This window comes from Daphnia pulex, chromosome 5 (genome assembly GCF_021134715.1).
Source record: "Daphnia pulex isolate KAP4 chromosome 5, ASM2113471v1".
In the NCBI taxonomy this organism is placed as follows: Eukaryota; Metazoa; Arthropoda; class Branchiopoda; order Diplostraca; family Daphniidae; genus Daphnia; species Daphnia pulex.
The window spans coordinates 3,841,350-3,855,107 of NC_060021.1; the positions used below are offsets into that span (position 1 = coordinate 3,841,350).

General features: G+C 38.0%; 1 protein-coding gene, 2 long non-coding RNA genes and 5 other non-coding genes across 8 annotated transcripts; 2 read left to right on the forward strand and 6 right to left on the reverse strand.

Moving 5' to 3' along the window:
* Window positions 1–204: 204 nt before the first annotated feature.
* Trnak-cuu lies at window positions 205–281 on the reverse strand. Its single transcript has one exon. It is a non-coding gene; the product is annotated as a tRNA-Lys (tRNA).
* A 4,692-nt stretch (window positions 282–4,973) lies between these two features.
* On the reverse strand, window positions 4,974–5,046 carry Trnak-cuu. The gene has a single exon. It is a non-coding gene; the product is annotated as a tRNA-Lys (tRNA).
* Window positions 5,047–6,328: 1,282 nt separating this feature from the next.
* Trnan-auu lies at window positions 6,329–6,402 on the forward strand. Its single transcript has one exon. It is a non-coding gene; the product is annotated as a tRNA-Asn (tRNA).
* A 1,449-nt stretch (window positions 6,403–7,851) lies between these two features.
* Window positions 7,852–8,220, reverse strand: LOC124194025. The gene is made up of 3 exons (XR_006874567.1): window positions 8,153–8,220; window positions 7,937–8,094; window positions 7,852–7,875 (listed from the first exon to the last, which is right to left on the reverse strand). It is a non-coding gene; the product is annotated as an uncharacterized LOC124194025 (long non-coding RNA).
* Window positions 8,221–8,790: 570 nt separating this feature from the next.
* LOC124194024 lies at window positions 8,791–9,384 on the reverse strand. Its single transcript, XR_006874566.1, has 3 exons — window positions 9,288–9,384; window positions 9,112–9,220; window positions 8,791–9,046 (listed from the first exon to the last, which is right to left on the reverse strand). It is a non-coding gene; the product is annotated as an uncharacterized LOC124194024 (long non-coding RNA).
* A 274-nt stretch (window positions 9,385–9,658) lies between these two features.
* On the reverse strand, window positions 9,659–10,493 carry LOC124193986. The gene is made up of 3 exons (XM_046587972.1): window positions 10,206–10,493; window positions 10,044–10,142; window positions 9,659–9,976 (listed from the first exon to the last, which is right to left on the reverse strand). Exons 1-3 carry the CDS (start codon window positions 10,431–10,433, stop codon window positions 9,659–9,661), a joined length of 645 nt encoding a protein of 214 aa, XP_046443928.1. The 5' UTR covers window positions 10,434–10,493.
* Window positions 10,494–11,282: 789 nt separating this feature from the next.
* On the reverse strand, window positions 11,283–11,355 carry Trnak-cuu. The gene has a single exon. It is a non-coding gene; the product is annotated as a tRNA-Lys (tRNA).
* Window positions 11,356–12,658: 1,303 nt separating this feature from the next.
* On the forward strand, window positions 12,659–12,732 carry Trnan-guu. Its single transcript has one exon. It is a non-coding gene; the product is annotated as a tRNA-Asn (tRNA).
* The last annotated feature ends 1,026 nt before the right edge of the window (window positions 12,733–13,758 follow it).

Sequence of the window (13,758 nt, forward strand, 5' to 3'; positions counted from 1 at the left end):
ATATGCATCTGATTGACAGTCTTTCTAAAAAATACTTATCTGTTTCCACCTAGGATCGAACTGAGGTCCATGAGCGTGTTAGACCGACGTGATAACCACTAAACTATGGAAAATTACCGTCAACACTGAATTTTTCTGAAATGACTACAAAATACTAACGATGGTCTCCCAACATCTAAATTAATTCTACAATATTTGGAAATATGTAACCCCAACGGGGGGCTCGAACCCCCGACCCTGAGATTAAGAGTCTCATGCTCTACCGACTGAGCTAGCCAGGCCTGAAATTAAGGTCTATTCCAATGTTATCAATCAGGTTTTAATTGACCATATTTTGTACTGTCCACTAGCCGTGAACGAAGTTTTATGATGATTGTTTTGTTCTTTGTGGGGAGTTCACAGTTGCCTTATACTTCTAATCGTCTAGATGAGATACACTACTATTAATCTTTTTTTTTTTACTTTTCCTCGGATATTATTTATTCCCATAGCGTTTCGGATGCATACATTTACCTAAAGGCAACCGCCTTTTTACTTGCTATCCAGGAATTAAGCAGAGTTTCACAGTCTTCTTTAGTTTCACTTATTGGTAAAGGAAGTTTCGGTCTGAAAAACGAACTAGGAGATGTTATAAAAACTCCATCAGAAGCAGTGACCAGAATATAAAGTCCAGAAGGGTTGTTTTGAACTATATTGTTGGTCATCTTTGAAACAAATTGCTAAATATGACTAAAAAAGCACATAAGGTCTTGGACAGGATTCGTCGTGCTTGACTTACGAATGCTGTAAGACTTGGGCGGGAAAAAGATCACACCATCATAGATGTTGCCAAGTGTAAACTAATAAATCAACATGTAAAACTGTGGTGAAAATTTGTGTTTTTTTGCAGTATTTAAAATCATCTGTCAATTCATAATAAGTGAAGTCAAGTAGAAATATATGGAAGAAAGATATATTTCATGGAAAAAATCTTCGATACATGTATTTCTGTAGTCCTCGAAACATTTTCATTGACCACATATTTGAAACAAACACACAGTACACAGACTGATGATGAGTGAGTGATTTGCATCAGATCTCTTTACATTGCTGCTGTCCCATCTTCGCGTCGTGGCATGAGGGGAGGTAAATCAGCAAAGATTGCTAGAGCTAGATCAAGATTCCTTTTCTGCGGCCTCGCCAACGCCAGATCTCTTGTCAGCAACAAACACTTGTTCAATTACCATATTACTGTTACTGGTCTAGATCTATTAGCTATCACCGAGACTTGGCTGAATGAAGACATTGGTGACGTTATACTTCGTGACGTGTGCCCAGCTGGTTACTCAGCGATACATTGCCCGAGAGCTAGTGGAAGAGGGGGAGGAATCGCCCTACTTTTTCGTGACTCGATTCGTGTAAACGGCCTTAATGTTGACTTCAAGCCTGCGTCTTTTGAATATCTTCCTGCATCTCTTTCTGTGAATGGCAATACGATATGCTTGGTGGTGATATATCGCTCTCCCTCACTCAGCCCTAGTCTATTTTTGACTGAGTTTGCTGACTTGCTTGAGCTGCTTCTTCCTACTCCCTCAAAGCTGTTGATCGTTGGTGATTTCAACATCCATGTTGACACCAAGTCTAACCTAGTGTGTCAAAAGTTCCTTTCCTTTCTGGAATCTTGTGATCTGCTTCAGCATGTTAGTGGCCCTACTCACATTAGTGGCCACACGCTCGACTTGGTGATTTCAAGGTCGGCGGATAGTTTGGTTCTAAACTGTGATGTGTTTGATCCTTTGAGTGATCACTATGCCGTTCATTGGCTTGCCAATGCCAGTCGCCCTGTTCGACCCAAGAAAACTGTCTCACTCAGAAACTTAAAAGCTATCGACATGGATAGGTTTGCTACTGATCTTCTCTGCCTTCCTCTGCTCACCGATGAAACTGATGACATCGCTCGCCTTCTAGACTTGTACAACGCTGGCTTAACTGAGGTACTGGATAAACATGCACCACTACAAAAAAGAGTATTCACTATTCGGCCTGACAACCCCTGGAATAATCAAGAAATTGCCTCTACTCGTAAAGAAGTTAGGAGGCTGGAGAGACGTTGGAAAGCTACAAGTCTGACTATTGACAAGGAGATTTTGCATCATGCTCTGAGCAAATTGAGATCCCTTATATCTTCTGCGAAAGTGGATTTTCTCAATTCCAAGATTACTGAGCAAACCGGAAAGAAGTCGTTATTCAAGATTGTTGACTCGTTTCTTTTGATGAAGCCTGCTCTTCGCCTTCCATCGCATACTGATCTACCTGCTCTTCTTGAGAAATTTGGTGACTTTTTTCTGAAGAAAATTCATGACATCAGGACGAGCCTAGACGTCTTTGGATCGACTTCGGTAACCGAACAACCAATGACTTCTCGTTCTTTCACAAAGTTTGCCCCAGTAACGAGTGCTGATGTTCTTTCTTTGATTACTCGCTGCCCAACTAAGTCTTCGCCCCTGGATCCCATTTCGACATTTCTGTTGAAGAAGGTTGCTGAAATTCTTGTCACACCTATAACTAAACTGGTGAATCTGTCCCTCTCGCTGGGTGTCTTCCCTGATGATATGAAACTTGCTGTCGTGACACCATTGTTGAAGAAGCCTAATCTGAACCCTGATGTCCTAAACAACTATCGGCCTGTATCTAATCTTTCTTTTTTGTCCAAAATTATTGAGCGTGTTGTCGTTAGACAACTTCATGATTATCTGGAAACTGAATCTGAGTCTCTCTTCGTCCCCGTGCAGTCGGCCTACAGGCCGTTTCACTCTACTGAAACTGCTCTTTTGAAAGTCTGTAATGATTTACTTGTTTCTGCTGACGAAAAAGATGTAGCTACTGTTGTTGCCTTCCTTGATCAGAGTGCTGCTTTTGACCTTGTTGACCATCAGATCCTTATTGCTCGGCTTTCTGCTAAATTTGGTATTTATGGCCCCACGCTAGCATGGTTTCAATCTTACCTTTCGGATCGGCGTCAATCTGTCAGTGTGTCAGGCCAATTTTCATCTGCTGTTCTTCTCCCCTCTGGTGTTCCTCAAGGGTCTGTTCTCGGTCCTGTCCTGTATATCCTATACACCACCCCGATCCATGAAATATCTACCAGCTATGGTATCTCTGATCATCAGTATGCCGATGACGACCAGAAATATGTATCATTTCGGATCTCCAAAGATGGTGCTGATCAACGGCGAGCTTTTTCTTCTCTATCTGCCTGCATAGCTGAAACGAGGAGATGGGGTGCGCAAAACATGATCAAATACAACGACTCGAAGACTGAAGTCATGTTGGTGTACTCCAAGCATGTGGGTGTTGAACCTGTTCCTTATTTCCTGACTGTTGGCGACGCTGATATTCGACCGGTCTCTACAGTGAGAAGTCTTGGTGTGATACTTGACTCGCACCTCACCATGGATGCTCAAGTTCGTTCGGCTTGCAAGAAGGCTTTCTACCATTTGAGGAGAATTTCTCAAATAAGAAAATTCCTCACCGAGTCCGCACTTGCTCAACTTATTCATGCCTTTGTCATCACTCAACTAGACTACTGCAACTCTCTCCTAGTGGGACTGCCGAAGTCATCACCAGATCGTCTCCAGCGTGTCCAGAATGCAGCGGCTCGTCTCATTAAAGGCGCGAAAAAGTGCGACCCGATTTCTCCTATTCTCCTCGATCTCCATTGGCTCCCTATTGCATTTCGAATTGATTTCAAAATTACGCTGCTCACGTATCGTTGTCTACACTGTCTGGCTCCTCGTTACTTGTCGTCCCTCCTCCGTCTACCTGTCTCCTCTCGCTTGGCCTGTGATAGACTAATTTCAATGAAGTCCCGTACCAATACTTATGGCTGCCGGTCCTTCAAGACGTATGCTCCCCAGCTTTGGAATTCTCTTCCTCAGAATGTCCGTATTGCGTCTTCCCTAGCCCAGTTCCGCTCTCGCCTGAAGACCCATTTAATAACTGTTGCATTTAGAGATGTAATTGATCAACGTGCTCGTCGGGAAAGAAAGCGCCTTTGATCATGTTAATGGAAAAGGCGCTATATTAAGTGAAATACATTATTATTATTATTATTACCGGTGTCACAGGCATTTCTTTTAGACATATTCACGCTTTAAAAAACTCAAATATTGGATGATGACATATGAAAGTGAAAAAATTTGCAGACGAGATTTTTGTGCTGTTTGACATTTCAAACAATGGTGCCAGGCTTATTATTAGGGCGTATATATATAAAAAGGTTGTTAGTAAGTCCCTTAAAATATTTAAAATTCTTTCTTTCTTTATTTTTTTTTTAATTTTATATAAAAATATCCGTCTACGATGATTATAAAGACATAAGTTTATATTATCAACTATGTATGTGTATATATTATTCACTCAACCAAATAAAAAAATATAGATACATCACGATAGCTAACGGTCAGTTGCCAATCGGCTAAAATTTTCGTATATGGAAAATCGAAATATTATTAGCTTTTTCTCTGCTATAACATTACTGTGTTTGCACAACTCACATATCTAAGCTAAACGAAGTAATGAAGCGGCTAAACAACTATAAGCTATCCAATTTCATACTTAAAATAGCTCTAGCTTACATATGTTAAGTTAATTCTAGATAGGGAAAGCTAAACTTATCTAACTAAAAACTCACCTATCTAGGACTAGCTAGTAGATAGCTGGTAGCTATTTTGGGCAGCGAGCATTTTCGTACGGGAAGGAATATGGCCTTTGCAAAAATGCAGAATATGCATCTGATTGACAGTCTTTCTAAAAAATACTTATCTGTTTCCACCTAGGATCGAACTGAGGTCCATGAGCGTGTTAGACCGACGTGATAACCACTAAACTATGGAAAATTACCGTCAACACTGAATTTTTCTGAAATGACTACAAAATACTAACGATGGTCTCCCAACATATAAAATAAATCTACAATATTTGCAAATATGTAACGCCCAACGGGGGGCTCGAACCCCCGACCCTGAGATTAAGAGTCTCATGCTCTACCGACTGAGCTAGCCAGTCCTGAAATTAGGGTCTATTCCAATGTTATCAATCAAGTTTTAATTGACCATATTTTGTACTGTCCACTAGCCGTGAACGAAGTTTTATGATGATTGTTTGGTTCTTTGTGGGGAGTTCACAGTTGCCTTATACTTCTAATCGTCTAGATGAGATACACTACTATTAATATTTTTTTTTTACTTTTCCTCGGATATTATTTATTCCCATAGCGTTTCTGATGCTTCCACCTAGGAACAAACTGAGGATTTTCATATAACCTCTACACTATGGCATACCGGAAGTCAACTGCAAGATTTTATTATTTTTGGCCGTAGTAAAAACGTAATGTTTGCTTTCCTAATGGGTGTCGTTAGTTAATCAGCATGCATCTGTGTCGCAATTGGCTTGCGCGTTCGGCTGCTATCATAGATTCTCCTTTGGTGTTTATGGATTTCTTCCCTCTTCCAGTGCAATGAGCCAGTGACGCGAGCTGTGGAGAAAAAAGTTTTAATATATGCCACATCAGTAGTGAAAAGGAATTTAGGTACATATGATGTGGTCAGGATGGCCAAGGCTAAGGCGTCAACTCCTGACAACCATATCGTTATCTGAATCATCGCTTTGCACCATAATTAGAGAGGTTGCTTTGATATAGTGATAGAGAATGCTTAATGTACCCACTATACCAGGTCACCAAGTGGTAATACTGGTCGATTTTCTGTAATTTAAAAAGATGCTACAATACGAAAGTGATGACGCTCACTTATATCAAGTGATGGTAGTATAGTGGTTAGCATAGTTGCCTTCCATGCAATTGACCCGAGTTCGATTCTCGGCTATCGTTATTTAGCTATTAATTATAGTTCTTAGCAGACTAGTCAACCTACGGAGTTGAAGTCAATTTTCAAAAATGATACTTTTTAGGTAAAAATTTAGTTGTTCATTTCTTTTTCGCTCACACATGAATAATTGACAAAATAACTCCTTGTAAGTCATATCTTGAATTGGCGTTGAAGAAAAATCAAAAATACTGCTTTGATAAGCTGGGAAACACCACTTCAATGAATTTGAATTTGATATCTTTACCGTTTCGCTTATTCAAAGCGATTTATTCTTACAGGATATGTGGATCAATGTCCAATACACCATTAAAAGTTAATTGAATCAATGAATTCATAAAAACATCCGTGATGTTTATGAAATAGAAACAAGAAGAACAGCACAGCACAGCACAGCACAGCACAGCAGCTGCACAAAAATGTATTTTTTGCTTTCCTAATGGGTGTCGTTAGCTAATTAGCATGCCTCTGTGGCGCAATTGGCTATCGCGTTCGGCTATTAACCGGAAGGCTGGTGGTTCGATCCCACCCAGGCGCGCATGGTGATTGAAATCTATTGCTCTATTTTAAACTCTTTTTCTCATGACTTTATACCCGACTAAAGCTTGCATTGTAGAGTGCACACTCACGATATGGCTTCTTTAGCTGATGATTGTTGAATGTACTGAACATTTGCAGCGTAGGGTGCACACGCATCATGTTAATTTTCTTTTGGAGCTACTGTTCCAGGTTCAGGTGTAATCTATCATAGATTCCCCTCTGCTGATGTTTATGGACTTCTTCCCCATCCAGCGCAAGTCATTTCCCACATTCCTAAAACCAAAGGGCATTGTCGATTGGCTAAAGAAGAAAGTCTCTTAAGGGCTATATCACCTGCACAACAACCGCAGTCGCCATTGATCCCCCCTGTCTGTTGACTTCTTCCGGATACTGCATTGCGAATATTTTCAGATTGTCAGAGTGTAGATTTCATTCACAACCCGTACGAAAATTTCAGCCTGTTTGTAGCTGACCGTTAGCTTACAACGCGGGGGCTATTAGCTTATCATGCCAAGCTTACAGTGAGGTTTTTTTGTCCCTTTTCCCACTGGACAAAAACAGCTAAAAGCCATTACAAATTAGGTTGTCTACAGCTGACTTCTAGTTGAAAAGTTCCAACGTATTTTTAATTAAGATTTCCCTAGCTTTTTCTTTCGAGCTAAAAATGGACTTTTAGACAGTTGAATTTAAGCTCATTTGTAGCATATTAAAAATGAATTATTTTACCGGAAATATATTTATGCCTAATACACCTATATTTTAATAAAATTAACTTAAATAAATAAATCAAAATATTTTCTCTCGTCTTTGTATTTTCATGAAACATCTGAACAGATGTTTGATGTTTAACAAGGCATGTTTAAAAACACAGCAGCACATACTCTCTTAAAATGTAATAGATAACATTTTAAGAGAGTAACACAAAAACAAATCGTGAAAAACAAAAAAAAAAGTAAAGAAGGTTTCGAGACTGGTGAGAGGCGATATCTTCTATTCATGGTCTTCCTGAGATTGTGGATTTTTCTTCTTTTTTAGGTGGGTGTGACAGGCCAATAACCTTGTTCCAATTGCCTTATCGATTTGGGTGGTTGATAGAACAGCCATAGTCGTAACGCTCCCTTTTTCATCCTTGATTGAAAATGCCTCGTCCCATGCTGCTTGCATGAAATCTAATAAATAAAATTGTTATTTATAATACATCGTAAATCTCTATAAACTTGTTTGGTTTCTTACTGTGAATAGCCTCTCGGATTTTGTCCGGAATTTTCGGTTTTGGAATAGCGTCAGGAATTCCTGGACTTTTTCTGCCTGACAGTGACATATTTGCCAGTTGCTCAGGTGAAAATAAATTTTCCAAGATGACAGTAACTGCGCGATTCCGAGAAAACTCTGTCTGACCACTAGACTTCAAGATTGTTTTCACTTGTTTAGGCACAGTTTCGCAGATGAAAACTTCTCCCCATAGTTTTACCTACACTAACAATAAGCATTTAAGAAATAAAGCCCTTTTACTATTTTTTTAAATCTATTACCAATTTTGCACCGATGTGGCAAGAACTTGACGATGGACTACTTAAATATTGCGATGGAACACCAAAACCTGGAGGTTGTACATTTAGTTGACTGTGCACTGCTGGTGATGATATGATCCCAACGAGACTTTTCATTCCCTCAAGTGTTTCCTTCATCTCTATAAATATATAAGGTCATTTATACACACGCAAAATTTGAAAATATATAAATTATACCTCGGACAAGAACTATCGGCTCTTCTTTCTCCAAACCTTCAATTTTTTCTCTTAGCTCAATATTTTCAAATTCTTTATATGCAATGGTATTGTAGTCAGTAACTTTTCTTCTAAAACCCGATTTTTTTTCCTCAATGATTCATTTTCCTGAATAAATCACAAGGAAGGAAATTGTTAAGTGAATAGAAAGGAATTGTCATGAAAAAAATAAATATAATAACGCACTTACTTTTTTTAGTTCTTCGAATAATATCTTTGCAATCAAGATTTGGAACATTATCACTACCAGAAGGCAGAGCACCCGAGTTTTCTTTCTCACTTATGATGACAAAGACTTGATCCTTATGAACCTTTGTTTCTTTTTGATGTTCATTACTAGGAGACACATCTGCTATCTGCCTTGATTGTGATGAAGTTGAGTGTATACTTCCAAAAAAGTCATCATCCTTTTCCTTTTCTTCTTCAAAGTTTGAGTCTATTAAACAATCAAGTGAGAATGTAAAATTATTTTGGCAGATAATTAAAGTGGATCAAATTTACCAGAACTTTCAGGGTATTCTAATTTTCTTTTTACACCCTGTTTTTCTGGCACCAGTGATTCAATAGCCTTTTGTTGGAACGGAACTGCCGAGGGAACTGCTGCCTTTGGTTTAGCCAGAGAAGTTGATTTTGACTTGACAGGCACTGTTTTCTGTTTGACTGCAGAAACCTCTTTTGATTGTTGAACAGAAGGAACGTTAACAGACTTTCTTGGACTTTTCATTATTCCTGGTGTGGGACACTTTGATGTTGGATAACTGTTTGTTCTTTTTCCTACAGTTGTCTTCAACAACTCTTTGCCATGAAGTTCTAGTAGAAGCTTGTTCCTTTCAGCTGAAATTTCTTTCGAACTCTCTGTAAATTGTGACAAAAACCAAACAATAGTAAAGAGTAGGAAATTGTTGATGTAAATGTCATACCAGAAAAGCAGTTTACAACACCAGACTTAAAAATGTGCTTCCATCACCATCAGTGAAATCCTTCGAATAACTAAAAAGGTTCCACTCCGTCTTGGAGGTAGAATTCCATCTATGTTTGAAGAAAGAGGTTGATGTTTTAAAGAATCAGTTACTGTAACAATACTTCTAACATTTACCTAAAGGCAACCGCCTTTTTACTTGCTATCCAGGAATTAAGCAGAGTTTCACAGTCTTCTTTAGTTTCACTTATTGGTAAAGGAAGTTTCGGTCTGAAAAACGAACTAAGAGATGTTATAAAAACTCCATCAGAAGCAGTGACCAGAATATAAAGTCCAAAAGGGTTGTTTTGAACTATATTGTTGGTCATCTTTGAAAAAAATTGCTAAATATGACTAAAAAAGCACATAAGGTCTTGGACAGGATTCGTCGTGCTTGACTTACGAATGCTGTAAGACTTGGGCGGGAAAAAGATCACACCATCATTGATGTTGCCAAGTGTAAACTAATAAATCAACATGTAAAACTGTGGTGAAAATGTTTGTTTTTTTCAGTATTTAAAATCATCTGTCAATTCATAATAAGTGAAGTCAAGTAGAAAAAATATGGAAGAAAGATATATTTCATGGAAAAATCTTCGATACATGTATTTCTGTAGTCCTCGAAACATTTTCATTGACCACATAATTGAAACAAACACACAGTACACAGACTGATGATGAGTGAGTGTTTTGCAAGTAAAAGCCTCATCATCTTGAGTATCAGAAATAGCAGAATCGTCAGAATTACTGTGATGTTGATCTTGAAGTAACCCATGTTGGTGATGTTCGATGTTGCCTGCATTGACTTCTGAATAATAATTTTCAATCTATTTCGAAAAGTAAAAACCATATTTATTATACTTTAAAATAAACTTTGTGCAAAATGTATAATACCTCGCTTGTGTCTTCACTGAAAACCTCCCCATGGTTTAATTGAACCACTTGAGACACTGGATTACCATCTCTATTTTGGTAAAATAGGTTTTTGACGGACTGCAGCATATGATTATCAGTGATTATTATTGGAAATCCGTTTTCTCATTTAATGATAATTACCTCAGAGTTTGAACTTGTTGAAGGTTGTAAAGACCGAATCACCGACGATGACGCTAGCAAATGTGTTGGTGGGCTGGCAAGGGCGTCACAATTTGACTGCAACAACTCATTTGCTGCAATCACTCTTAACTCTTTTACTTTTTCATCCATTAACAATTCATTTTTTATTCGTCTTTTAACGGTTTTCTTATGTAAAAGACCGGTGTCACAGGCATTTCTTTTAGACATATTCACGCTTTAAAAAACTCAAATATTGGATGATGACATATGAAAGTGAAAAAATTTGCAGACGAGATTTTTGTGCTGTTTGACATTTCAAACAATGGTGCCAGGCTTATTATTAGGGCGTATATATATAAAAAGGTTGTTAGTAAGTCCCTTAAAATATTTAAAATTCTTTCTTTCTTTATTTTTTTTTTAATTTTATATAAAAATATCCGTCTACGATGATTATAAAGACATAAGTTTATATTATCAACTATGTATGTGTATATATTATTCACTCAACCAAATAAAAATATATAGATACATCACGATAGCTAACGGTCAGTTGCCAATCGGCTAAAATTTTCGTATACGGAAAATCGAAATATGATTAGCTTTTTCTCTGCTATAACATAACTGTGTTTGCACAACTCACATATCTAAGCTAAACGAAGTAATGAAGCGGCTAAACAACTATAAGCTATCCAATTTCATACTTAAATAGCTCTAGCTTACATATGTTAAGTTAATTCTAGATAGGGAAAGCTAAACTTATCTAACTAAAAACTCCCCTATCTAGGACTAGCTAGTAGATAGCTGGTAGCTATTTTGGGCAGCGAGCATTTTCGTACGGGAAGGAATATGGCCTTTGCAAAAATGCAGAATATGCATCTGATTGACAGTCTTTCTAAAAAATACTTATCTGTTTCCACCTAGGATCGAACTGACGTCCTTGAGCGTGTTAGACCGACGTGATAACCACTAAACTATGGAAACTTTCTGTCAACACTGAATTTTTCTGAAATAACTACAAAATACTAACGATGGTCTCCCAACATCTAAATTAAATCTACAATATTTGCAAATATGTAACGCCCAACAGGGGGCTCGAACCCCCGACCCTGAGATTAAGAGTCTCATGCTCAACCGACTGAGCTAGCCAGGCCTGAAATTAGGGTCTATTCCAATGTTATCAATCAAGTTTTAATTGACCATATTTTGTACTGTCCACTAGCCGTGAACGAAGTTTTATGATGATTGTTTGGTTCTTTGTGAGGAGTTCACAGTTGCCTTATACTTCTAATCGTCTAGATGGGATACACTACTATTAATACTTTTTTTTTACTTTTCCTCGGATATTATTTATTCCCATAGCGTTTCTGATGCTTCCACCTAGGAACGAACTGAGGGTTTTCAGCTTACGAAGACGACGTGATAACCTCTACCCTATGGCATACCGGAAGTCAACTGTAAGATTTTATTATTTTTGGACGTAGTAAAAACGTAATGTTTGCTTTCCTAATGGGTGTCGTTAGTTAATCAGCATTTATCTGTGTCGCAATTGGCTTGCGCGTTCGGCTGCTATCATAGATTCCCCTTTGGTGTTTATGGATTTCTTCTCTCTTCCAGTGCAATGAGCCAGTGACGCGAGCCAGTGGAGAAAAAAGTTTTAATATATGCCACATCAGTAGTGAAAAGGAATTTAGGTACATATGATGTGGTCAGGATGGCCAAGGCTAAGGCGTCAACTCCTGACAACCATATCGTTATCTGAATTTAAATGATCATCGCTTTGCACCATAATTAGAGAGGTTGCTTTGATATAGTGATAGAGAATGCTTAATGTACCACTATACCAGGTCACCAAGTGGTAATACTGGTCCATTTTCTGTAATTTAAAAAGATGTGACAATACGAAAGTGATGACGCTCACGCATATCAAGTGATGGTGGCATAGTGCTTAGCATAGTTGCCTTCCATGCAAATGACCCGAGTTCGATTCTCGGCTATCGTTATTTAGCTATTAATTATAGTTCTTAGCAGACTAGTCAACCTACGGAGTTGAAGTCAATTTTCAAGAATGATACTTTTTAGGTAAAAATATAGTTGTTCATTTCTTTTTCGCTCACACATGAATAATTGACAAGATAACTCCTTATAAGTCATATCTTGCATTGGCGTTGAAGAAAAATCAAAAATACTGCTTTGATAAGCTGGAAAACACCACTTCAATGAATTTGAATTTGATATCTTTACTGTTTCGCTTATTCAAAGCGATTTATTCTTACAGGATATGTGAATCAAGGTCCAATACACCATGAAAAGTTAATTAAATCAATGAATTCATAAAAACATCCGTGATGTTTATGAAATAGAAACAAGAAGAACAGCCCAGCACAGCACAGCACAGCAGTTGCACAAAAATGTATTCTTTGCTTTCCTAATGGGTGTCGTTAGCTAATCAGCATGCCTCTGTGGCGCAATTGGCTAGCGCGTTCGGCTGTTAACCGGAAGGCTGGTGGTTCGATCCCTCCCAGGGGCGCATGGTGATTGAAATCTATTGCCCTATTTTAAACTCTTCTTCTCATGAGTTTATACCCGACTAAAGCTTGCATTGTAGAGTGCACACTCACGATATGGCTTCTTTAGCTGATGATTGTTGAATCTACTGAACATTTGCAGCGTAGGGTGCACACGCATCATGTTAATTTTCTTGTGGAGCTACTGTTCCAGGTTCAGGTGTAATCTATCATAGATTCCCCTCTGCTGATGTTTATGGACTTCTTCCCCATCCAGCGCAAGTCATTTCCCACATTCCTAAAACCAAAGGGCATTGTCGATTGGCTAAAGAAGAAAGTCTCTTAAGGGCTATATCACCTGCACAACAACCGCAGTCGCCATTGATCCCCCCTGTCTGTTGACTTCTTCCGGATACTGCATTGCGAATATTTTCAGATTGTCAGAGTGTAGATTTCATTCACAACCCGTACGAAAATTTCAGCCTGTTTGTAGCTGACCGTTAGCTTACAACGCGGGGGCTATTAGCTTATCATGCCAAGCTTACAGTGAGGTTTTTTTGTCCCTTTTCCCACTGGACAAAAACAGCTAAAAGCCATTACAAATTAGGTTGTCTACAGCTGACTTCTAGTTGAAAAGTTCCAACGTATTTTTAATTAAGATTTCCCTAGCTTTTTCTTTCGAGCTAAAAATGGACTTTTAGACAGTTGAATTTAAGCTCATTTGTAGCATATTAAAAATGAATTATTTTACCGGAAATATATTTATGCCTAATACACCTATATTTTAATAAAATTAACTTAAATAAATAAATCAAAATATTTTCTCTCGTCTTTGTATTTTCATGAAACATCTGAACAGATGTTTGATGTTTAACAAGGCATGTTTAAAAACACAGCAGCACATACTCTCTTAAAATGTAATAGATAACATTTTAAGAGAGTAACACAAAAACAAATCGTGAAAAACAAAAAAAAAAGTAAAGAAGGTTTCGAGACTGGTGAGAGGCGATATCTTCTATTCATGGTCTTCCTGAGATTGTGGATTTTTC

Bases quoted from the DNA above. Each gene is read 5' to 3' on its own strand.
- LOC124193986 (XM_046587972.1), bottom strand. From the start codon at position 10,433: ATGTCTAAAAGAAATGCCTGTGACACCGGTCTTTTACATAAGAAAACC. The intron at 10,143-10,205 runs GTAATTATCATT...CATATGCTGCAG, and splicing joins CAACAAGTTCAAACTCTGAG to TCCGTCAAAAACCTATTTTA. The intron at 9,977-10,043 runs GTATTATACATT...TTTTCGAAATAG, and splicing joins TCAGTGAAGACACAAGCGAG to ATTGAAAATTATTATTCAGA.